The sequence below is a fragment of the Chrysochloris asiatica genome, unplaced genomic scaffold (assembly GCF_000296735.1).
Source record: "Chrysochloris asiatica unplaced genomic scaffold, ChrAsi1.0 scaffold00057, whole genome shotgun sequence".
Taxonomy (NCBI): Eukaryota; Metazoa; Chordata; class Mammalia; order Afrosoricida; family Chrysochloridae; genus Chrysochloris; species Chrysochloris asiatica.
This window is the reverse complement of record NW_006408575.1, coordinates 12,107,088-12,120,727: the sequence shown is the minus strand read 5'-3', so window position 1 is coordinate 12,120,727 and position 13,640 is coordinate 12,107,088. Positions and strand designations below refer to the sequence as shown.

Below are 13,640 nucleotides of genomic sequence, written 5' to 3'. Positions count from 1 at the left end.
GGCTTTTAGGGAAGGTTTTTACATTTGTCTGTGGACATCCAGGGCTCATGTATGAGATTACTGAATAATCAGATGAGGGACAGTTGCTGTGTATATTCTTAACAGATCAAAAGAAAAAAGGAATGGGGGAGCATGCAGGGAGGGGCACGTAACCGAATGGAGGGAGGGATAGTGGTGGTTATGAAAGGTTTCCTGAAAGAAGTTATTATCTAAATAATGAACACAAATAAAGCCAGGTGAAGAGTACGTTAGTCAGAAAGAACGATGTGTAAAGTCCCAAAGGCAAGAGAGAATAGGGTGTCTTGGTAAAATGAAAATATTTTATTATAGTGTTGGTACACTTAATTTAACTGACACTTTGGAGACACATTTTTATTTGCATCATTGTTGCTGTTGTTAAAATACCACCAAGTTGACTCCGACTCACAGTGACCCTGTATAAGATTTCATCACAGTATATGAATAATTAAAGGAAGCTTTCTGCCCCCACTGGGTAAAACAGACTGTCTTAAATGGAGGGAAGAACTAATGGAATGTAAGGTAACCACAATGGGGTTGGGGTGGGGGGCTTAGTTTGGGTGCTGGGGAGGAGGCAGAAGAAGCGGGGAGGAGGCAGAAGAACAAGATATACAGGGGAACACTGAGACATGTTTGCATGGCCTAGTGGGACAGAGGTAAATAGTGATGCATACTCAACCTTGGAACAACAGGGCTCTGGGATACAGGGATCTAGGTATAGCTTGAAGAGGGTAAATAATACTAAAATCCTTGACTGCCTTATGAATATTAGTTTCCCTTGCCTACTATTGTAAAATAGACACTTGAGTGGGATAGAAAGGAATGTTGGGAAACATGATTAGAGAAAACTTGTAAGCCCGTCTTCAGCCTATAACTGATTGGAATACCTCAAAGGGGGTTCTACAACTTGCCCAGTGAAATAGGCCTCATGCAAAGCCTTTACAGAGTATAGGACCTTAGGTGGAATCCTGAGTCCCTTCCACAACCTTGTGAGGTGAGACATTCCCACTAGAAAGGACAGCAGACTGGAATAGCTACAGTGACAGAAGATACATCTTCATGATGAACCTGACCTATACTCAGAGCGGTAGTTACCTAAATACCAATAGAGAGGGAAAGAGTCTTCAAATCAAGTATCATTGCTATCCGCTCTGTACACAGGGTAGATAGGGATGGGCAACTTAGACATTGGCTATCTAAAATGAGGGGACAATAAAGGCACGAAGTGACTGGCTTACAAGGTTTCAAGAGGGAGTTTAACTTAAGAGTATGGGGGGAAAGAAACAGTCCCCACTGGATGGCTGTCATCTTGTCTGGGTGTGTCTGGTGAAAAGAGATGGGGATAAGATTCATAAGATTCAATAGTGAATAACTGTTACCATGACTAATCGCGACTGTCACAATTGTAAAGGTAGAGGTTTTGTAACCAAAAAAGGGGAGTGGTTGATCTTACAGTCCAGAAACAGAGGACCCTAGGACCATCAAGAGAGGAACACACAAATAGAATGCGGGACCTTATCCAGAGAAGCAGCAGCGCCAGAGATGGAGGCAGAGATGGGGGCATGGAGAGGGGGAGCGACTGAGGACTCTAAATTCATGGACTAAGAAGAGGACTAAGAGCTGGTGGCCAGGAGCAGACTTGCAGAATGTGCCCTTTGGAGATGTAAATTATTATATACGCCTGAGTGGGGTTTTTTGTTTGTGTATTTTTAATAAAAGCTAAAGTGGATAGATAGAAATACTGTTAACTGATGGTACACGGAGGGAATTATAATCAATATAATTAAACAAGGTATATGATTTATTGAATGTAAAACTGATGATATGCCTTGTAAACTCTAACTGAATCCACAATAAAATCTTAAATTAAAAAAAAAAAAAGAAGACCAGCCAAGTTGCACTGAGAAGAACCATTTCTCCCATCACAGGAACAAACTTGGCTCTTTCTTTGAGGGTCGCAAGGGCTATCTTATGAAAATTTCTTTATGAAACCTTACCCTATACACCCTCCTTCCCTGATCTTGGCTGTTAAAGCTTCTTTTTGTTCCTCAAACTCAAAGAACATTTTCAAGGAATGCAATTTGAGTTCCATGAGTATGTGGTATAAATCAAAGGGCATAGAGAATTAAGGGGAAGGTAAGAGAGACAGAAACATCGCCTTCAAAAACGTACAGACCTCAATAGATGGTATGTTGAGAAACAATAGCTTCAAATTTTGGTATTTCTGTCTAATCAAAGATTCCCATGTTATATAGCAGTACTTTTTGACTTATACACACACACACACACACACACACACATATATATATATATATATATATATCTCCAAAGTCAATTAATTCCCTGTTGTACAGCTTCCCACATCAACTCCAAACTTCTCTCTATTAATGTTCAAGAGGTGCTGGTGAGAGGTCTAATTCTGGAATAAGGGCAAAGTCTGGCTCCTGCCTTTATAAAACATTCATTCTGTAGGTCTTTCTACTCCTGACCCTGCTTCTAGGTGTGAACAGGAAGAGAAGAGAAAGAAAGGCCCTAGAATTCTACAGATCCAAATCCAAGGCCATCTCTGAAGTCTCACAAGTCCCAGACCAAAGAGGACTCCAAACATATGGGGGTAGAGGGAAAAGGCAGTAAACTTTAGTTTGAGACTGTAACAATTCACTAACACCAGGGGTTCAATCTGTACTATACATATATTGTTTTATTCTTTCTATAGGAATCTAAGACCTCCATCCCATCATTTTAAGATGAATAAACTGAGGCCTTGTGATATCACACAAGTTTTTCAAAGTCACCCAAGCAACTCAGCAGCAGAAGACCTGTGTTACAGTCTAGACTCTAATTCTGCCCTCTAGATCCTGCCATCTGCTCCCTCCTCCTTCCCTCTTCTGAGGCCTCCAGGGGCTTATACAAGGGACAGAGAAGACAAACTTAGAATGCAGCAATCTAAAGGAAAACACAAGTAAACCAAGTAAAGAGCATGTTAGGCAGAAAAAACAGTATGTGCTAAGATGTGCATGAAGCAAACAACTGGTAACCCATCATGAAACCTAGGGCATTATTGCCAGAGGCTATACAAACTCTTCCTGTGAAAAATGCCACTCAAGAACTAGCTTGGCTAGGGTGCTTTAAGAGATGGTCTCCATGAAAAATGTGCAACAAGCCACCTGGCTTGCCTGATAGTCCCCTCAGCACCCAAATCTCTAGGAATTATCTCCTACAAGTGCTCCAAACCAACCCAGGCTCCTACATCTCAGGGCAAGGGGCAGATTATACCCACCTTGGGCCGTGCAGGGGAGGGACGAGGCCTCTTCTTCACTTCAATCCAGTTTTCAGAATCCAGGTCAGGCAGACTGGCAGACAGGCCCTTGGGCAATGTCTTTAGGTTGCTGACCTCTTCCGTTTTGGTTGGCACTGGGGTGACTGCCCGGGGAGAGCCAGGGGCAGATTCTAAACAGTGGAAAAATGAGGTTCCTTTATCTCCAGCTCTTTCTACCTTTAGCCCTCAGTAGGACTGCTGGCCAGAGGTAGGGCAATAGTAAAGCAATCACAGGCCACCGGGTACCCACCTGTCTCTTTCTGGTAATGCTGGCGAGGCACAAATTCGGGGCAGTTGAGAAGCTGGGAGAAATCAGTCTGGGAATAGTCCACTATTGGGGGACCAGGAAGAGGCCACTTCTCAGGCTCCTCTCTCCTGCGGACCTTCTCATCAACGATCTCCACCACCTTACTGTCCTTGAGGGCCTTCAAGGGGAGAAAGGAGAAGAGGAGAATAAAGGAGGAGGACTGAGAGACGCAAAGATCTTGGAAGCAGTAACAGGGATGACTGGCCCCTACACAAGTCCAGTGCTGGCAATAAATATACAAAAACTGGTTCCATGATCAATCTTCCATGACTGGTGGATATGAGATATGTTCCAACTTTTAGGAGGGAAACAACTAAGAAGGGTACATCTACTCACTGACCCTGCAATTTTACCTCTAGTAATAAGGGTCCCTGGTAGCATAGTGGGTTAAACATTGGACTGCTAACCGCAAGGGCAATAGTTCAAAACTACCAGCTATTCTGCAGGATAAAGACAAGGCAGGCGGCTTTTCTGTTCTCATAAAGATTTATAGCCTAAGAAACCCTACACTATGTCGGAACTGACTCGATGGCACACAACTACCACCACCAATTTGCCTTAAAGAAATACTTGCACAAACAGTGACTAAGACAAAAAGCAATAATGTTTGCAAAAGAAACAAACCCAGATAACCACTGGAAACTACCAAACTTGCACATTCAGTCAGTTTAAATGAATGAAAGCACATCCATGCAGTGGGACACTACACTCAATCATTGAAAAACAACACAAAACACAGCTCTACACATGCCGATGTGGGAAGATCTACAAAATACTACAAGGCATCTTCAAAAGTTCATAGAAAAATGGAATTAACAGAATTTTCCATGAACTTTTTTGAAGCCCCCCTCATGTTACTGAGTGAAAAAAGGCAAGAAAAGGTTAGTGCACATAAAATTCCCTTTGTGTTGAGTTTTTTAAAAGTATATATGATGGGGCTTCAAAAAGTTAGTGGAAAAATACAATTAAAAGACGATGAAATTTTCCCAAAAACTTTATGAAGCCCCCTAGCACATACAAGGAGTCCTGTTGTGGCAGTATAGGATAAGCATTCAACTACAAGGTCCGTTTGAGCCACAAGGTTGGTGGTTCAAACTCACCAGCCACTGTTTCGAAAGCCTATACAGGGATGCTGTAAGTCAAAATCGACTCAATGGTACTTAACAACAAGAAGAACCATATATAAGGAGTCCTGGTGTGGAGCTGCAAGATAATGCATGAACTGCAAAGTCAGACTGAACCACAAGGTTGGCAGTTCAAACTTACTAGCCCTGCCTCAAAGGTGCTTAACAACAAGTATATACAAAGGAGTCCTGGTAGTATAGTGTGTTATGCATTGGGCTGTTAACTTAAAGCTCAGCAATTCCAGTCCACAGGCACTCTGTGGGAGGATGAAGCCTTCTGTTGCTGCAAAGATTTAGTCTCAGAAACCATACACAGGGTTGCATGAGTTAGAATTGATTCGACAGCACACCACCACCACCCACCACAGAACTGCTTCTGTTAGTGTAGATTTTGGATCCAAACAAAATGAAATCTTTGACAATGTCAATCTTTGTTATTTATGGTGTGGCACTAGATGATAAGCACTGGACCACAACGCTGGTTTAAACTGCAAGGCTGGCAGTTCAAACCCACCAGCCGCTCCTTGGAAACCCTGTTATTGTTGTGGTTAAGTGCTGTGGAGTCAATCCCGACTCATAGCAACCCTGTATGGGGTGTCTGAGCAGCAACTGGTGAGCTTGAACTGCCAACCTTGAGATCCAAACCGACCTTACAGCCCAGCACCACTAACCCACATCACCAAACCAGGATTCTGTGGAAACCCTATACAGGGTTGCTAAGAGTTGGAATCAACTCTACGGCACTTAACACCAACCACCACCACCACCAGTATCTATTCTAAGATTCACAAGTTAACTGTTACTGGTGTTTACCTCAAGAAAAAAGGACATGTAGTATAGTAGTGGAGGAGGTGTTTTTTCTTTTTAAAAGCTTCTTACATAGTTTTAATATTTTTTTCCTCAACGTAAACATGTTTGCTTTTATTTTTAAAGCTATTTTTAAGATTTTTAATAAAAAGGCAAAAAGTGTCAACAAATGTGATGTTGTTGATAAGAAATACTCTTCATACATAAGAATGTAAGGGAATTTGGCAATAACTAGCAAAATTATATATGCATTTACCATTTAACCCAATGATCCTTCTTGTGGAAATTTATACCAAAGATACGCTAACAAAACCATGGAAAGATTTATGCAGAAGACTATCATTACAGCACTAGTTCATTCAAGCGCTAGTAAAAGATTGTTGTTCTTAAGTGCTGTTGAGTCGGTTCCGACTCACAACGACTATGCAATACAGTTCCCGAGGAGCTGCTGGTGGATTCAACCTGCCAACCTTGTGGTTCACAGTCCAGTGCGGATCCAACAACGCCACACCAGTTCTAGTCAAAGATTAGAACATACCATGGCAAGGTAAACCACCCAAATGGAAATAGCATTCCTTGAAAACATGGTCAACTTCAGATTTGAAGCAGGAAATGCTCAAGATCAACCAGGATAGCAAGCAAGGTCCCTCCCACTGGCCCAAAATAGGACATTATCCAACAAATTTACTGCAATGAATTGACATAAATCCAAGATGTTTGACTCTATAAGCTTGTAATGCTACTAAAAACAAAATTCTAATTGGTCACCTTTGAAGTTGGAATTTAACCCATAATTTTGAATGCTGGATAAAGAAGGGATCTCCAGTTCTTTCTGTACAAAGTATACATTCTGGTAACTGAATAAAGAAGTTTCTCTCTAAAGTGGTATTCTGTATTAACAAATTGTTGACAGAGTATCACCATTTTAAAAATCCCAGTGAAACAGGCAATGATCATCAATGATCATCACAAAGAGAGAGGCAAATCAAGCATCTAGTAACTCAAAGAACGCATCATTATTTAAAACGTATTATTAACAAGGGGCAGGGAGGGGGAAGGACAATGACCCTGAATCTATTGAGGACTCTATAGCTATTAACAAGTTTTTTATACAAAAAAGTCAAAGAACAGAGAAAAAGCACCACTGTATTTTATATGAATATAAATTGCCAGGGCAAAAGGGAGGCAGAGACTTAATATTTGGTGATATTAAGGAATTATTAATACCTTAGGTGTGTTAATGATATTGTTATTAGTTGTAAGCAACTCAACAGCATCTAAAAACAATGATATTGTGGTTACACTTTTTTTAAACAAGTCTTTATCTTTTAGACATAGGTACTGAAACATTTGTGAATGAAATACTAGGTTATCTGGCATTTTCTTGCAAGTAATATGTGTGTGTGTGTGTTGAAGACGGGGGTTATAGATGAAATGCTATTTGACCAGGAGCTGATAATTGATGAGACTGGGTGACAGGTTCATTATAACTAGCCCTTGGAATGCCTGAAATTTTCCACAATAAAACAGGGGGACACAAAAGACAATACTATTAAAAGGCTAGCTAAGCCTTGGGATTTTATTGTTGTTAGTGCCATCAAGTCCGTTCCAACTCACAGTGATTTGTATAAGATTTCTGAGGAGTCGCTGGTGAATTTGAGTTTCAAATGACCTTACAGTTCAGTGTATTATCCTACAGTGCCACACCAGGACTCCCAGAGTCTATTAGAAATACTCAAAAGAAGTCTCAAAGGGTTTTCTGCCTTTGACCAAATTCCAGCTCCCAAAGCAAGCATGGTCCTTTGCCCTTCACCCCAGCCCTGGGGAAGCAGACATACCGCAAAGATGAGTGAAATGTCAGTAGTAAGGGCCTGCACTCGGTGGAAGGAAGCAATAAGGGTGATGGGAAGGAAACCACTGGCATCCATTTTTCGTCGCAGGAAGAAGTCTCGTTCTAAATTGTCCACGCTGAAGTAGTATTCACTAAGGAAAGGGAGAAAAGGTTGACTGAGGGATCCATCCCCATACCATTTATAAACAAGCTTTCCCTGTTTTCTTATATACTCTAGTAACCTCATAAAGACTCTGATCTAGCCAATTCCCCACTGTACAGTCTTAGAGCTAAAAAGAAATTATCCTTTCATAGCCCCTTGACCTTAGTTCCTTCTGCCTTTCACTCCTTTGTACTCATATGATTGGTACACTCCTCACACTTTGCTTTTAAACCCAGTTCAAATGTTTATTCTCATTCTTCGGCTACTAAATCACTTATCATACTTCAACTATTCTGCTTATATGGCTACCTCACTTTACTGTGGACAATATATCATAGTAGTTAAGAATAGAGGCATATCCACGAGATTGACATGGATTTAAATCTATGTTTTGATCACTTACTATCTGTGACACTCTGGGCAAATTACTGGGCCTGTTTTGCTTGTCTATAAAAAAGGAATATGTAAAGTCCCACCTAAAAGGGATTAAATACATAAAATGTGTAGGATTAAATAAACTAATACCTGTAGAGCACGTAGCATTGAGCCTGGCCAGTAGTGAGGACACATGGATATTTGTTAGCACTCTGACAATGCTTTCATTAAAAATGGATACGTAAAAAGAGGCAAATAATACAATAACCACCGAACAGAACCTAAAGAACTGTGTGTTAGGCTTATTCCTTTCATGGGGGAAAAAAAGCGGGGGAGGGACGGGAGAAGACACCTGTGCAGTTATATATAAGCTTCTATATATTTTTATACTAAACATTCTAACAGTTCTGGTGGTGGGTTCTAAGCATGTCTCCTTCCTTTTTGTTAGTGATAATTTCTAATTATATTAAGGTTAATGTGGTACTGTTTCTGTAATAAATAGTAACTTTACAAAAACTTAAAGAATGAGAGAATGGTTATCTTTCCTGGTTCTGGCCCAAGTAGCTTGCACAAAAAGGGCTTGTCCAGTCCATCTCTACTTAGGTTACCTGCCACCCCCCCCATCCTCTGTCAGTCCTCAACCCCCACCATCATCTCTCCAGAAAGAAGGCTCACGCACATCTGGCGCTTAATGTAGTCTTTGAGCAGCTCCTGATCCACGCTGTAAAGCTCGGTACTGCTGACATTGTCAAAGTAATAGGTGATGTTGTTCATATACTTGGGGGTGCGAGGCCCCTCTGCAGCATCAAACTTGCGGTAGCCAAACTGGTAGTCGAAATGGGCTATGGGGGTGAGGTTGGAGGCAATGAGTACCATGAGGGAAAGGAGATCCCTGCCCACCACTCCCGCCGCACCCCCTTGGACATCCCGGAGCCCAAAGGGGCCTCACGTACTTCGAGTGCCACCCCGGCCGCGTCCCCGGCCACGACCACGCCCCCGTCCACGGCCACGGAAGGAAGCCCGCGCCCCACCAGCCCCATCACTCTTCACACTCGATGTCTCATCCTGGTCATGCCAGGCAGGCTCCGGTTTGGTCTCTGGTTGCCAGGCTGGGGTGGGGGGGGCCACGGGCACAGGCACGGGCACATAGGTGGCAGGTTCAGACCCTGTAGGGAGAGGGGGCACTAAGTCAGTCTTGAGGGTAACCCCCATGCCCAGGTCCTCCACAGTGGGTGGTGCATACCTTTGATCTCCCCACGGTTGGCAGGTATGTGTCGAGGTTCTGGCGGGCGAGTGGGGCGTGAAACCAGTTTCTCTCTGGATGCTTCAGGCTTCATGTCTATTTGCAATGGAACCCATTTGTGTTTGTTCCCTGGGAGACAGCAGGGTCATGTGAGAAAGGCTTGAGGGAAAGCCCCTCATAGCCATCTTCCTCTGCCCTGGGCTTCAGGTGCATCACAACCTGCTGACCTAGGAAAAGCGCTTGCCCTATTATGGACCTCTTTTTCAGAGGCTGGGGACCTCCGGGCTAGGGAGACTCTCCACCAATGACTGCCAACATCAATTTCTCCAAGGCAAAAGAAGCCCTTTCTACAGCCGGACATACGGCTGCCCAAAATAAAGACTACACTTTCCAGCCTCCCTGTAGACACATGACAAAGTTCTGCCCATCTCTGTTCCCCTTCCTGATGGTTGAATGAAAAGGAAATAGCAAGCCATCTTGGATGATAAAGATGCAAGGATCGACAAGATAGAAGAGTTGCCATACTAGGCCTGGTTTACTTATAAACACCCAGCTGTTAGAAGAGAAACTCCTATGTTATTTTAAAATGACTGTTACTTTGGATCTGTTGAGACAGCTGAACTGATATCCTGATCATTTCAGCAGGTCTTAGAAATGCTTGTCTTTAAACAACACCTTACAATGGGAACATATATGATGACATGGCAGAGTATTCTGAAGCATACGTCTCCCTATCTTGTTCACGGTTGTAGTCCTACTACTGAGAACAGGACTAACCAAATGTTTGTTAAATAATCAAAGAAATGCATGGATGGATGGCTAAAGTGAAGGGTGCTGGCCCAATAGCTTGGAAGTGGGGTGAGGGGGTGATGTTCTTAATCTTTATCAGTTCCTAGAAGTGACATTTCATGGTTTTGCCCTGGTGCCTTCTCCCAAGTCTGGCTCAAAGTTAACTTACCTTTCTTCTTCTGCCCTCCTCGCTGGCAGTCCTCATCCCCATTCTTCTCCTCCCCTGATTCATCGGACTTCGTTTTCAGGCTCTCCTTACTATCGCTCCCCTCTCCTTTCTCCTGTTCCTTCATGTCCTTCTTGGGTGGCAGCTTACGGGCAGGCTGAGACTTGTGGGACTGTGGCTGCAGCAAGAAGTAGCATAGCAGGGAGACAGGGCTTGGATGAGAGCCTTTTGGGACACGAAGAAATGAGCTCCCTGTCATCAGGACAGGGCAGAAAAGAGAGGTTCCAGGAGACACAGACTGGACTCGGATATATTCTAAGGTCCTGCTTTTATGCCTGAGGTGCTTGCAATGGGAAACCTTGTCTAAGAGGCTAGGAAGTTTAAGTGAAGAATGTATCTCCCCAGCTTACTAGATTTAAGTGACAAGGACAATCTCCAGGACATAGGGACTGGGACCTAGAGGGGCCAAATGTTTACTCGCTGCAACAGGACATTGTCTATATAGTTTGTGGGATGAAGAGATACTGCTCGCCGGCCTGCTCACACCAGCCGTACTTAGGAACTGAAGGTGGCCACAGCCAGTTAGGAATGTAGGCCACAGCCCAAAACAAAAGCATTAAGAGGCAGAGGACTTGGGAGAGCTATTCCTATTCCTCCTAGCTACAGAAGAAGCAAACTTCCCCAAGACATGTAGCCTAGAGGTGGGTACCTGGCCTAATAACCACTCTCCTATTCTACATACAAGCAGTAAGTACAGTGATGGAGAACACAGACTTTTGACTTCCCATCACCACTTGGTCATCTAGTCTCTAAATAAGAGCTAGTAATTAACATCTCTGAGCCTCAACAGCCTCATTTACACACCAGAAATTATAAAAGGGCCTAGACCTCTGAGGCACTGTGGAGGTTATAGTAGATGAAGAATGGACAGCACCAGAAAGACTCTGCACTGCAAAGGCTGGAATGATGACAAGTCTTAGCTATTTTAATGCTGCTCACAACGTATCAACCACTCATAAAAAGACTGGGAAAAGATGAATGCGACCCAAGGCTCTGAAGTTTTAGACAGCACCTATCCTTCCCCACAGACTCACCTGAACACTCTTGTGGGCTATCTCTCCTGGAGTGGGCCAGTTGATTGCATCTCCAAAGTCACCAACCTGTAAGGCACATTCTATGAGTCCAGGAGTGACGTTGCTTCTGCCATTCAGCCCCTCACCCAAGATTCAGCTCTACCCAGAGATCAGAGTCTAAATCAGTCTGTCAAACAGATTCATCCACACACTAGAGGCCCAGAAAGAGCTTTTCTGCTATTCAGAGGGGTTTTAGACTGTCTAGCAGCCCAAAGGCACTCATTAAGACCAGGGAAGACAACAATACTTCCAAAAAGTCCCCTCAAGCTACCCACTCCTATTCCTTACCTTGCTGCCTTTGCGCTGTTTAGGAATTGCTGCCCTCACCACCTTGGCCGGGGCAGAATGTTCTGTGGAACAAGAAGGGAAGAGGGTGGTTATGTTGAGCCCAGGAGGGGAGGGGTCATGACTAGCTCCTCATTTCCATCTCTCACACCCCTGCAACGTACACAAGCAATTGCAGGTTTCCAAAGGCGGAAGACATGATGGAGAGGGAAGGAAAGAACACATATTCAAACACCAACATCATCATCCACTTTCTAAAGAAACTGAAAATGAAGACATGGAAACAGCATGCAGCAAAGGCCTTGGACACCCAGGCTCTGAAGTGGAAGAGTCTCCTAGTGTAGCCCTACACCCTCATGAAATGTAGATTGGGCTCTGAAGAGGTTAAGTCTGTAGCCAAGATGGCCCTGTAATTCATGGTTTCAGAATCATGGCAGAGTCCATAACCTCTGTAAGACCTTTCTGGCTTTAAACATTCTAACAAGTCTGTGTAAGATCAGGGCTAATGATTACCAGGAAGGCAATAACAAAACCCTATGTGGATAATAGGTCCAGAGACCTCTCTACGCCACAAAACCCCTGGGTTAGCTCAGTCCTTCACCGTTGACTCGAAGGGAAGGCTGACCACTTAGGAGATACTTGTCTATCTTCCTACTTTCCAAAGAAAAAGTGGCCTTCACATTTGACCCAACAATTTCACTGTTAAATCATTTATTCTTACGATGCAAATTAGACAAGTATTTAGAATTATGTGTAAGAATGCCCACTAAAGTTGTTTCTAACTTCAAAAAACTGAATGACTAATGTGTCCAACAGCAGAAACTAAGTTAAAACTCAACTTGTAACCATTAAAACGATTGCTACTAATATACAAAGATGAACACAAAACATCAGAAAAGAGTTTAAAAAAAAATCCTATTCTGTGAAAGAAAATAATGTGTATATGGCACACCTAAACACTAGGAAATAAAAGGATATGAGGGGCTTCAAAAAGTTTATGGAAAAATAAAAATGAAAAGATAATGGAATTTCCCCCACAAACTTTGAAGCTCCCTCGTATTATTATATGTATTATCTGGAGTTAAGTAGTATGCTTATAGTAGTTTTAATTTGCTGTTTGAAATTCTCCAGTAGTTTCTGAAGTCATTTACTGTGAAAACATGGGGCTTTATAAAGAAAACGATAAACACAAGTGATTCTAGAGTCCAGTCCTTTCTACGCCTACACTTGTTTTTCCAACATGGCTCTGAAGACCAAGAGTTTCTGGCTCTTTCCTCCCCCAGAAAGCCAACCGGAAAAGACATGTTCTGGGACTCACCCACTTTCCTCCCATCACCTTGCCTCCATTGTTGGGCAGCCACCCCAGGACAAGCGCCTAAGCAGAGAAATTTGTCCAGCTGGCCTCAAAAGGAATGTTCTAGTCCTTGATCAGACCCATGTTCGCTTATGGAGTAGAGAATGTCCTATTCTGACTCCTTAAACTGTGAGGCTACTTCCTACCAAGGCAACTTGCCCCTCAGCATCCCTATCCCTCGTGCTGGGCATCGAGAACTAGAAAATCTTCTTCAATATCAAGAAGATGAAGCCTTTAGGGTCTAGGCCCTCACTCTCTGTTAATATTGGGTAGACAAAAACAAGCCTCAATATCACCCTGACCAGGTTAAGCAGCTTCACCTGCTGCTAACAAGGACCAGGTGGTAGAGACGCTTTTGCAAGAAATATGAATCTCCTCCATTTACACCTGAGCTACGGACCCCACCCTTCAGCCCCTGGAAGGAGCCGTTGTTAAGCGCTGCCCAACTCAGTGACTCTATAGAGCGTTTTTAAGAGCAGCTGGTGGGTTTGAACCACCGACCCTGTGGTTAGCAGTCCAGTGCTCACCCTACAACGCCACACCAGGATGGCAGGCCAAAGATTTGCAACACCAACTTCATTAACAGGAAAATTGCAAAGGGGAAACAGGTTCAGAGAGTGAGCTGTTCCTGAAAACTTTCCTCAAGCAGGGGAGGCAAAGTTTGTTAGGTCACCTGACCTGTTTCTTCTCATAAAAAAACTTGTTCAAAATTGAGAAGGGCCAGGT

General features: G+C 43.3%; 1 protein-coding gene across 1 annotated transcript in view; it reads right to left on the bottom strand.

Annotated features, from left to right (window-relative positions):
• The window catches only part of LARP1 (La ribonucleoprotein domain family, member 1), a 175,402-nt gene that overhangs the window by 24,991 nt on the left and 136,771 nt on the right, over positions 1-13,640 (bottom strand). The window contains 9 exon segments of the mRNA XM_006878285.1: positions 3,299-3,468; positions 3,588-3,762; positions 7,414-7,558; positions 8,624-8,786; positions 8,898-9,110; positions 9,188-9,316; positions 10,146-10,320; positions 11,237-11,302; positions 11,564-11,625. Of these exon segments, the coding sequence (XP_006878347.1) occupies positions 3,299-3,468; positions 3,588-3,762; positions 7,414-7,558; positions 8,624-8,786; positions 8,898-9,110; positions 9,188-9,316; positions 10,146-10,320; positions 11,237-11,302; positions 11,564-11,625 (1,298 nt within the window).